Source organism: Dipteris shenzhenensis, chromosome 29 (assembly GCF_047967505.1).
Source record: "Dipteris shenzhenensis isolate YYH24624 ecotype China chromosome 29, Dip_SZ_1.0, whole genome shotgun sequence".
NCBI classification, from domain to species: domain Eukaryota; kingdom Viridiplantae; phylum Streptophyta; class Polypodiopsida; order Gleicheniales; family Dipteridaceae; genus Dipteris; species Dipteris shenzhenensis.
The window spans coordinates 7,744,207-7,755,410 of record NC_141624.1 but is presented as its reverse complement, the minus strand read 5'-3'; the positions used below and the strand labels follow the sequence as shown (position 1 = coordinate 7,755,410).

Genomic DNA, 11,204 nt, shown 5'->3' with positions numbered 1-11,204 from the left:
TTACGAATTTGCATGTTTTTTAAATAAAAATAACCCCAGAAAATCAACCCTATTTGGAGGCCCGTATCTTCCAAATGGTGCGGAATCTAAATTCGGCCAACAGAAGACTTTAAACCGTCTCGTGATTCCATACAACATTGGTTCTAGGCCTCAAAACTGCACTTGAAAATCCTACACATAAATCCATGCAAAAAAAGGAGTCTAAAGTGCTTTTTCCATATCTTCAGGCTGTTATTTCTTCAACTAGATGGTTGAATCACAAAATTTGCAAAGAATCAAACTTGTAGCCAGTAAGAGATCCACAACTCTCTCATAGAGACTTTTCTAAAAAAATATAATCTTCCCATACATGTTGCTCTCTCAAAACTTGTCACTACTAATGTTTGATGACAAAAATATCCAAAACTGCAAGCACAAAACATGAAAGCAAAAATAATAGAATGTAGTGAGCTGGAGCCTCACAGTCATACACTTTGATTTGTTATATTTTTCTTTTTTAGTTTTACAATTCAAAAAATCCCAAAATATTTTGTGCACCCTACATATTGAGTACATCAATTTGAGAGCGGACATTAGAGCATAGATTGCACTCCTAGGTGGAAATTTTCCACTTGGCCTAAGTCAATTGTCTAAGGGACCTACTCTTTCTTCTTCATTTCAATATGGTGTACAATTAGTCATTCTGTGCGTGTGCACACCTCTCTCTCTCTCTCTCTCAAGAGTGGTTAGCCACCAAATTATGACGCTACAGCTCCATAGTTAGGAAGTTTCTATATTAAATTTGCAGGTTGTGTGACCTTGTAGATTTCTGGGGCATACTTGTGCGCCAAGGGCCTAGAGGGGAAAAAAGACGTGAACCTTGAGAAGAAGAGGGCAACTGATGAACTCTAGATGTGCACAATGGGTTTAGGGTGATCAGGAAAGCCGACCCTAAAACAAAAAACGATAAGATGTAGTGTCAAAATTGAGATGGTGTCATCCAATTGAGTGTGTCTTGTAAGCAAGCATGGGCTATTACTTGGTTTTGCATTGATGGAAGATCCTCCCAAGGACTTTAAGGGAATTGGGATTAGGTGTGACGTCGAGGAGTAAGTGAAGGTTGTAAGGTTCAAGCAATAATAATAATTCACACTACCAAACTGCACCAACCTTGTTTCGAGTAGGTGGGGATAAGCTTGTAAAGCTTATTGATATTTTAGCTACCTAATTCAGGGAAGAAAGAGGGAGAGAGAGAGAGAGGGAGAGAGAGAGAGACAGGGAGGGTTGAGCTGAATCCTGATGGATTTGATAGTAGATGGTGAGGCAAGCATTCCGTCACTTATACGCAAGGCATCATCATCGAGATAAGCGAACGCATCTTGATTAGGATTTCTCTTGGGTGGTAGCAGCAAAGTGAATTCGGGAGGTATAGATAAACAGAGCTTGTAGAGTTTGCGTTCGAAAAGCAGATAAATTTGCGGTGGCTGTTTGATTCTTTGCAAGTCCATCTTGCACGAGGTGCCAATTCTGTTCCGTCGAAGGTTGTTTTCTGCTGAATAGAGTGAGGGAGAGGAGTACTTTTTCTGTTGAAGAGAGAGAGAGAGAGAGAGAGAGAGGAGGTGCCAAGGCTGAATAGAGAGAGAGAGAGAGAGAGAGAGAGGGAGAAGAGTACTTTTTCTGTTGAAGAGAGAGAGAGAAAGAGAGAGAGAGAGAGAGAGAGGAGGTGCCAAGGCTGAATAGAGAGAAAGAGAGTGGAGGGAGTCTCACTAAAAGGCTAATTGGTGAGAGTGGCATTTGAGGTCAATCAGAGGGCGAGCAGACAGCAATGTCTCATCAGCAGCCAATTTGGTGAAACACACTATCATTTTTTGGGTGAATTATGATAATTCGAGGGGCTGTATGATTCTCGTGCCAAGGTGGTTTTCTGCTGAAAAGAGAGAACGAGAGTTTGACACAGAGAGAGAGAGAGAGAGAGAGAGAGAGGAGTGCTCGCCAAAAGGCGGAAACAACAGAATTGGTCAATGTTGCAATCAGAAATGGGCTCATCAGCAGCCACCACAAAAAGCTTTGGTGAAATGTATACACTCTCATTTTTGGTGAAATACACTCCATCTTGAAAGCTCTTCTTCGCTCCTTTCTTTCATTCTCTGTCTCACCAACCCAACAGCCCATCCCTTCTCTCCCCCTGCTTCAATTGATGAGCTTGCAAACGTCATCCTCCCTTGCTCCCTGTGTATCTTCTTAGGGGTCAGAGCTTTGCAACCATCTCTTTTGCTTAAAGTAACAACTTCAACTCTCTCTGTTTCTGCCTGTATGTTTCTCCAGCATCAAGCCTTGAGCTCTCCCTCTTGAGCGCTGCAGCAGAAACCTCTCTCTCTCTCTCTTCTCCAATTCATCTTCCACTCTCCATCTCCTCTCTCATTCATTTCTGCCTTCATACAGCCTCCACCTTGAGCTCGTGAGCGCACCCCAATTTATCCTTCCCTTCCCAGCCTCCCCTCCATTTCTCATCTGCCCCTGCATGCCCATGGCTCTATCCGCCTTCTCCTTCCCCCCCTCTGCCCGTGACCTTTGCTTCATCATCCCCTTCTCCATCGCCGTCTCGCTCCTCCTTGCTCAGCTCCTCCGGCGCAGATACCGTCTGCCTCCCGGCCCTCGACCCTTGCCCTTCGTGGGTAATCTCTACGACATTGCTCCAGTGAGATTCAGGTGCTTCTGGGAGTGGTCCAAAAACTATGGCCCTATCATGTCTGTTTGGTTTGGTTCTATTCTAAACGTGGTCATCTCCTCGGCCGACCTTGCAAAAGAGGTTCTTAAAGACAAAGATCAGCAGCTCGCGGCCAGAAATCGGACGAGAGCTGCGAATCTGTTCAGCAGAGACGGACAAGATCTTATTTGGGCAGATTACGGACCTCACTACGTCAAAGTTAGGAAAGTGTGCACGCTGGAATTGTTCACCCCAAAGAGGCTTGAAGCTCTTCGACCCTTCAGAGAGGAGGAAGTTGCTGCAATGGTGGAAAGTATATTCAAGGACTGCGGTGGAAAAGGTGCGAGCTGGCAATATGACCACTCCGTCTGCGCCCCCCCCCCCTCTCTCTCTCTCGCCTCACACACACACACACACACACACAATCGATTGGAAACTGCCTGATTATTCTAAAGAATAACGTACTGCAATGAACATTTATATCATGCGTGAGTGACTAACATCTAACTAATTCACCTGGTTTGTGAGTGTAGGCGGAGAACAAAAAACTATCGTCTTAAAGAAGTATCTCTCAGCTGTGGCCTTTAACAATATCACGCGTATTGCGTTTGGCAAGAGGTTCGTAGATAACCAAGGGGCTATCGACCCACAAGGGGTGGAGTTCAAGGAAATCATTGGACAAGGAATGAAGCTTGGGGGATCTATCAAAATGTCTGAATTCATTCCTTCGATAAGGTGGATGTTTCCCCTACAAACGGAAGAATTCTTGAAACATGGGACACGGAGGGATAACCTGACGAAAGTCATAATGCAGGAGCACACTCTTGCGAGAGAGACGAGTGGTGGAGCTAAGCAGCACTTTGTGGATGCTTTACTCACATTACAGAAGCAGTATGATCTCACGGACACACATATTATAGGACTGCTCTGGGTAAGTGGATGTATCTGCTATTTTCCATTGCTTGCGAAGTTAAATTAAGCACGCCAGGCCTGCTTTGTGTCTGTTCCACTAAAAGCAATTGTAAATATTTGTTCAGGACATGATCACAGCAGGCATGGATACGACAGCCATCTCTGTAGAATGGGCTATGGCAGAGCTTGTTCGTAATCCACGAGTGCAGCAGAAGGCCCAGGAGGAACTAGACCGGATGGTAGGGATGGAAAGTGTCGTAAATGAAACAGATTTTTCAAAGCTACCTTACCTTCAATGTGTGGTGAAGGAGTCATTGCGATTACATCCACCAACACCACTGATGCTTCCTCACAAGGCAACAGAGGATGTGAAAGTAGGTGGATATGACGTGCCCAAGGGGACTGTGGTGCATGTGAATGTATGGGCCATTGCACGCGATCCAGCCATATGGAAAGATCCTCTGGCATTTCGACCAGAGCGATTCCTGGAGGAGGATGTAGACATAAAAGGGCATGATTATAGATTGTTGCCATTTGGGGCTGGAAGGAGAGTCTGTCCAGGAGCCCAGCTGGGTCTGAATTTGGTGCAGCTTATGCTTGCTCGCCTGCTTCACCAATTCTCCTGGTCGCCTCCAGAAGGGGTGAGGGAAGATGACATTGATATGAGCGAGCGACCGGGAGTTGTGACATTCATGGCCAAGCCCCTGCAAGCAGTTGCACAGCCTCGCTTGCCTGCTCATCTGTATAAGACATAGCCTCACTTGCCTAGACCGTGCAAATGAGATTGGGTATCAAAGTGCTTTATTTAACTGTCAGCATCATCAGAAATTTTATCAGAGCTTAAAGCTTCTGCAGAATAGTCTACAAAGGAGATTGGGTATCAAGATGCTTTACCTATCTGTCAGCATCATCAGAGATTTTATCAGAGCTGAATTCCTCAAGCTTCTGCAGAATAGTCCCATCTTTGCACAGGGATGGATCATGGCTTACTCCATATTGCTGTAAGATAAGACTTGCCAACATGTTCTTTTATTTCTTGAGATAGATACATAACAAAAGTGTATGTACTTACGTACTGGTCCAGGGACTACAGTGCTTGGTTCTCGGAATAACGGTAGCAGGTACAGAGTTTATAGCTCCTTTGTATTGGACAAGCATCCGTGAGTGTTTGTAATCTTTGATAATTTTCTGCATTGAGAAGGTGTCATAGTACCAACTGTTGTTCTGATCCTGTTGAGACGCCAGGTAATCAGTCTGTTTGTGACAAGTGTGTGGTGCATGGTGATGACCTGAAGGTTCATAATGCACACATGCTCAATCGTATTACATTGCTCCTTAGTTCAACAGCCCATACTGATTATAATCTATGCAGAGCGATTGATTATAGAAGACCAAAGCGGCTTCATGTTAGCACAGAATTTGCACAAATACCTGCAGGATAAGAATGGGATGCATGGGTGGTTGTGTAAGTAGAGTGGTCTAAAGAGGAGCAACCCTAATATATTGTTGGCAGAGGTAATTAGGGAAGGTGAGAAGTGGAGGCTGTCAACAATAACAGGGTTGGGGACCCTCCAGCTGTGGCTAGAGGTTGGGATGAGGTATGTTGAACAATTCAAAGGGCCCAACCAGGTATGTCAATGTGCATGTTTTGCAAGCCTATGCTCCTGGAATACCTTGATGAGACAAGCTGGTCTGCTATGTGTTTCTTTCTTTGCACTTTCATTGCTTGCAAGTACCGAAGGTCACTCCCTACTCAAGGCCAACAGCATAACGAAACTCTCCCAAATGCCCTCGAGTTGATGGTATGCATGGGATTATAAGTAACATGCTCTTTCAAGCTCAACTCTTCCTATCTCTGGACACGCTCTCCTGCTTATTTGCTTCCAAATCTTTTACTAAGTGCACGAATAGGCACTTACTAAAAACTCTCAACTCCTCAACCAGTGGGTATAATCTATGAGGTGCTACCTCATGATGAAATACTCTTATGCTTTCACCCCAAGCACGAGAGAAAAGACTTAGGAGCCACACCTTTGACTTTAACCTTTGAGTGTAGAAATGAGTAAACAAGCTCACTGAAAATTTTCAACAAATGATTAACTGCAAGGAAGTCACAGGCATGCATACCAGAGAGCCCGAGGAATCAATCACTCGAAACCAAACATTTTAATAATGTCTCCTATAAAGTTGGGTCCAGTCCCCTGGATATTGCCAACAATTTCAGATTTCTAGGCACTTGTCGCAGTTGTGGTGTGCTCTTGATCACAACAAAAAAGTAGGATGAGAGTTGTTAAAAATTGTATTTCCACCATTTTTCAAAATGCCATATCGATATTGTTGCCAAGTTGCTCAGCATGCAGGCACGATGTTTGATAAATATGAGCAACAAGTTGGACGTTTGAATTGATATAAAGTGGTATTCCTATTGTGTTGACTTGCATACTCCCGTACATATTGAAGAGTATAAGTAGATGGTTACAAAGTTGAGCTGATTCAAAATTAGCTACATGCATTCTTGCCTAGAGATTATTTAAACTTATTGCTTAGCAATAAAAAAGTGTGCATTGCTCTTTAGTCTTTATATTGAATATATCTTGTAGAACTAATCCTCCTTTGAAGTTGCAATTGACAAAGACCAAGTTGATGTCAAAGGTGTGAGAACTTGTCTAGGGAAAGTGGCTTGGTGTAGATATCTATGACTTGGAAAAAAGTTGGATAGTGAACTATGTCTATCTCTTCATTGAGGAAATTTTCATGAAGTGATATGCAATTCAATGTGTTTTGTGCTAGCACGAAATACACCTATATTGTTAGAATCAAGCACTAAAGGGTCTCCAAAAATAATCTCAATCTATGATAGAAGCCTTTTGAACCAGATTGTTCACATGTAGCATTGGTGGGTCCTTTGTGCTATACTTTAGCGAAAGACCAAGGCGATTGTTGGTCCGTTCTTGCTTGCGTATCCATGGAAGAGTAAGTCGGATGACTTGGCATAATGCAATCCATAATCCCATGTACCATGCAAGTATCTGAGTGCTCTTTTTGTTGCAATAAGGCGAGTCTTCTTAGGACTCTCCATGAACTGAAGGAGCACACCAACTACATAAGAGATGTTGGGCCTATTGATTGTTGAATAGATCAAGCTATCAATGATCTGTTTGCATTGATGAGGATCTGAAGTTGGAGAGTTCCCAAGGGATGACAATTTGATGCTGCTTTCCATAGTTTGATGCATGTATCATGCCTCCATATTTCTATTCCAAGAAAATCATGGGGTTCTCCCATGTCCATGTTAAATTCCAAAATGAGCTAACCTTTTGCTTCAGCCTTGAGATGTCTATTGGAATCAGAAATGATCAAATCGATGATGATGTATGCAAACAAGAAGGATGTCTTCTTGTAGTATTTTTGATGGTGAAGAGTGGATCTGAATCGAATAAGTTGCAAGGCGGATGCAAGAAAGTGATAGTGCATTCTGTGCACAGTGCGCCTATTTCAAACCTTAAAGAGATTTCTATAGCTTGCAGATTTTCTTTTCCATATGAGGTGGTATCAATTTTCTCATTTTGGAAGACTTTCACAAGTAGTTTTTTAGGGCGTGAAAGAGATAATTTTTATTGGAGGGAAAATGTTTAGGAGCTAAAAAAACTTCATGATCAAACGTGGTGGTGGTGGTGGGACATGTGCCACTTCTCTCTCTCTCTCTCACACACACACACACACACACACACTTTTTTTTTTGGGGTGGAATCTCTCTCTCTCTCTCACACACACACACACACACACACACACACACACACACAGAGTAATACTTTGCAATTGTACTAATTCGATTGGAAGAGCTTGGGTGGTATCCTCAATAGGTAGCTCTCTCTCTCTCATGCTCTCATGCTCTCTCATGCAAGGTCATCAGAGAACTAGTAGGTTGCTAGGTCTATCATGTAACATGCCTCTTTTCCCTCAATTTTTTGTGCTAAATGAAAAATCCTCTGCGAAGTAAGCTGACAAAGTCTTCTACCTCCCTTGATGACTCTGGAATAGACTATACTTGAATTCTCTACCGAAGAAATAGAAGAAGCAGGTCGACGGGGTAAGGATGTGTGGTATAATTCTGCCTTCATAGCATTATCATCCACAGAGCGTCTTCCACAAGAACGGCCATGGTTTTTATTCACCATGGAGATTTTCTGAATCTATAACAATAGCAAAACGGAAGGAACTTGGGAAAGGTTTAGTGTTTCGAAAGGAGCATGGGTGCTCATGCAACCTAGCAAAAGAAAAAGACCCCAGAAAAAAAACATTTTCTTGGCATCATGGAAGGGAAGAGTACGAGATTTTAAAATCACCAGAGGGAAGATATCGGTGAAAGAAGTTTTGATTCAGCATGTGTACATGCATAAAGAACTTGTCTTATGAGACTATCCAAATGATCTTCCGCAACACAGGCCTAATTGTATATTTTTCTATTGTGGTTTTTTTCTTTACGAGGTGTATGGATTTTTAAGATGAAGCTTTCTTTCTTTGCTTATTGAGATTCTTGTGTTATTTTATTTCAGATTTATACCCTTCATCGTTATGAGACATGGCAAAACATCGATTGTATTCTGGGATTTATAGATGTTCTGCATGGATCGATAGGAGAACAACAATACCAAGGTCGATGTGCAACAGAGCTAGCTCAATCGGGTATATTTTTTACTGATCATTTTTATCAGTTGTCGGACACTGCTAACACACATGGTGTGTTAAGGAAACAAGACCTTTCGGCATGGAATTTAGTGGATTGGCCTCACCCACATTCTAGTGTTACAGAGGCATATAGGGCCAAGCTTTTCAAAGAAGTACAGAAAGCTCTGAGGCCCAATATTGCCACAAGGATAATAAAAATTTCTTTATGCATGCCTCTCACAGTTTTTGTGGACTTGTTTAATACCTTTCCAGTGAAGGTTTCAAAAACAATGTTCACAGTTAAAGCAACAAGTTCGGCATGCATGCCACAATTTTTGGATAAAGGTTGGGATAAGAAGACATGTAGTTCAGGGTTTTGTGAGGTTGTCCAACCTTCTATGCAACTGAAGTACATGGTTGCATCACAAAATTTTATTTTTTCTTTTTATTATAAGCGCAGTCGAATGCTAGGCACAAAACTAGTCCCAATGGATCAAGATGAAGATTCTTTTGGTGCAGAAAATAAACTTCTTGATATTGATGTTGTTGAGAATGGTGATGTGCTAGTCAATATCTCATTAAGAGAATGTTACTCCCTAGCTAGATTGCGCAATGACATTCTATTTGAGACAGAAGGTTCTATTTCAAACGACTTTTTATTTATCTACAACAATAAAAAGGTACACCATCTAATTTATCCTAGTCTCATTAAGCACTGCTATTAGTTTACTTTACCCTATTGATTCATATTGCTTTTTTGCAGTTGCTCAAAAGAAGAGAGAGCTCAATAAAATGCAAAGACATTGAAAATTTGAAAATTGAGATAACACAGACTCTATAAACAAAGGCTTTATATTCAATCAAGTAAAATTTTGTATAGAAGTGTTTAGTTGTACATGTAGAACATATTCCTGACATCCATTTTCTATTTATGTACAGCTTGATCCAGAGGCTGCTCTACATGGTCCAAGCTCTCCCTATCATCATTTTTTGGAGAATCTGTTTTCTGCTGCTCCATCCTGTCCTGTACAGTATGTTGGTGCTGCTCCATTGTCTCCTCTACTGCCCCAGGAGCATCTGTTTGCTGCTGCTCCATCTTCTCCTCAACAACATCAATAGTAAGTCCTTGCTCCTGTGGCTTCTCCTCCTCAGCACTAGGTCCTTGTTCCTGTGGCACCACATCAGCTTCATCTGTGGCATCAAGGTGTATGATACCTTCTTGTACTTTAGAGCTCTCACCCAACTCGACAGTAGCTGGTACAATAAGTTTGGGGGAGGCATAGCTAAAAAACCTCCAAATTGTATGAGCTCTGAAATTATATACATAGTTTGAGCTGAAGCTATCTTCTTTCATCTACAATGGCATATGATGATTTAGAACACTTTGTATCATTATCAATTATCTTCAAGCTAAATGAAAATTATTTTTTCTTACAAGATCTAGCTGTTTTTTCTCAAAATAGCTTGAAAGTAGATATTTGGCACTGATCAGCACTCTCCATCTGCAGCTACTTGAATCATCTTGTTGTGGTGTCTGTACAGTTGGAAAGATATGTTAGAAACTGTTAACATTTGAACAAAACAAAATTATTCAATAAGTTCAAAGGCATAGCATGAAATAGACATCAGTAGAGGGAACGACTTTTTACTCTAGATTTATTGGCTCTATTGAATCCAAAAGAGAGACATTAGGAGGACAGTGATCCAATGCATCTAGAAGCCTTCTAATACAACTGCAATACATATAATTTAGTTAGTATGATATCAAAATAATGAAGTTTTAAGTTCAAAAAGCACACACAACACTTACAATTTCAGCTCTCTGTGTGTGTTTTTAAGAGAGTTGAATATAAAGCATTGCTTCTGCTGGATGTCAATAGAAACAAAACTCCAGTGGTCACTGCATAAGGAAAAAAGCATTAGGAAATCAAAGGCTACAAGAGTTCTCAATCTTAAAGAAGAATCTTAAAAGAAGCAGTCACCCACATACCTATTATGGTATGGAAGTAGCAAAACATCGATAACTTCAAAATTACAGTGTCTGAACCAGTTGGAAATACTGATGGGAGTTTCCTTTGCATCTCTTAACTTAGAAGAAATGGCAGGATCAATAATATGACTGTATGCTGTACAGAGGGGTTAAGCCATCTTCTCATCATGCTGCATAAGACCAAAAAATAATTAGGGTAGGGTATACAGGAGGTACAAGGAGGATTGTTTTGCAAAAAATGTAAAATAATAGACACTTACTAGAGCATTGCAAGAATGATAGTATCTGAGCAATACTCATTCTTATGAGCCAATGCTGCCAAGCATGGTTTTGTCAAATCAACATCATTCACTGAAAATTCATCCTCAATATGGATAACTATATTAGGGCCCAGCTCCTGCAACCTTCTATGTATCTGCAGCTCCCTCTTTCCAGTCTCCACATCTATAACAGATTTTGTTTCTTTTATCTACTGCTTCAGTGACTCCTCATAAGTAGCCTTCCCTCTGGTGTTCTTTGAGTGGGTTACTTCAACAACCTTAACCTCATCTACCTTCAACTTCCTTGTAGGTGGAATTAATAATATGTCTCTCATCTTTATGTCCTGCCATTCCACAGGATGAACAAGCTTGTCATACCTCCATCTCACTCTGGACAAAGTGTTGAAGTCTTTGGCCATCAAAGTCACCCTGTGAGCATGGGCTGCTACCAGCATTACATCTTCAAAATATTTTTCCAAGTAATCCTCTGCCATTTCCTGTAAGGAAAGAATGGCAGTCCTGTTCCACCTGAACCCAAGGTGCCAACTATCACATATTTCTCTCACCAGTCTTTGAAAAGGTGCTTTGGGGATTGCAAAGCCTATAGCTTTCTGTTGCTTCCTGATCTCCCTTAGCACACCTGCACCATGATTCAATCTCTTGGCCTTTTGCTTGAGCAGGCTCATTG

General features: G+C 41.5%; 1 protein-coding gene across 2 annotated transcripts; it reads left to right on the top strand.

Moving 5' to 3' along the window:
* Positions 1 to 2,076: 2,076 nt before the first annotated feature.
* On the top strand, positions 2,077 to 5,004 carry CYP98A3 (cytochrome P450, family 98, subfamily A, polypeptide 3). 2 transcript variants are annotated; one of them, XM_087400382.1, is made up of 4 exons: positions 2,077 to 3,026; positions 3,220 to 3,617; positions 3,724 to 4,394; positions 4,484 to 5,004. In XM_087400382.1, exons 1-3 carry the CDS (start codon positions 2,501 to 2,503, stop codon positions 4,351 to 4,353), a joined length of 1,554 nt encoding a protein of 517 aa, XP_087256508.1. In that variant the 5' UTR covers positions 2,077 to 2,500; the 3' UTR covers positions 4,354 to 4,394; positions 4,484 to 5,004. The 2 variants fall into 2 exon arrangements, with proteins under 2 accessions (XP_087256508.1, XP_087256507.1); XM_087400381.1 differs by having other exon boundaries at positions 2,078 to 3,026; positions 3,724 to 5,004.
* Positions 5,005 to 11,204: the final 6,200 nt, after the last annotated feature.

Excerpts from the sequence above, each read along its gene's own strand:
- CYP98A3 (XM_087400382.1), top strand. The coding sequence starts at position 2,501 with ATGCCCATGGCTCTATCCGCCTTCTCCTTCCCCCCCTCTGCCCGTGAC. Across the intron at positions 3,027-3,219 it reads CAAGGACTGCGGTGGAAAAG|GCGGAGAACAAAAAACTATC; the intron begins GTGCGAGCTGGC and ends TTGTGAGTGTAG. Across the intron at positions 3,618-3,723 it reads ATATTATAGGACTGCTCTGG|GACATGATCACAGCAGGCAT; the intron begins GTAAGTGGATGT and ends ATATTTGTTCAG.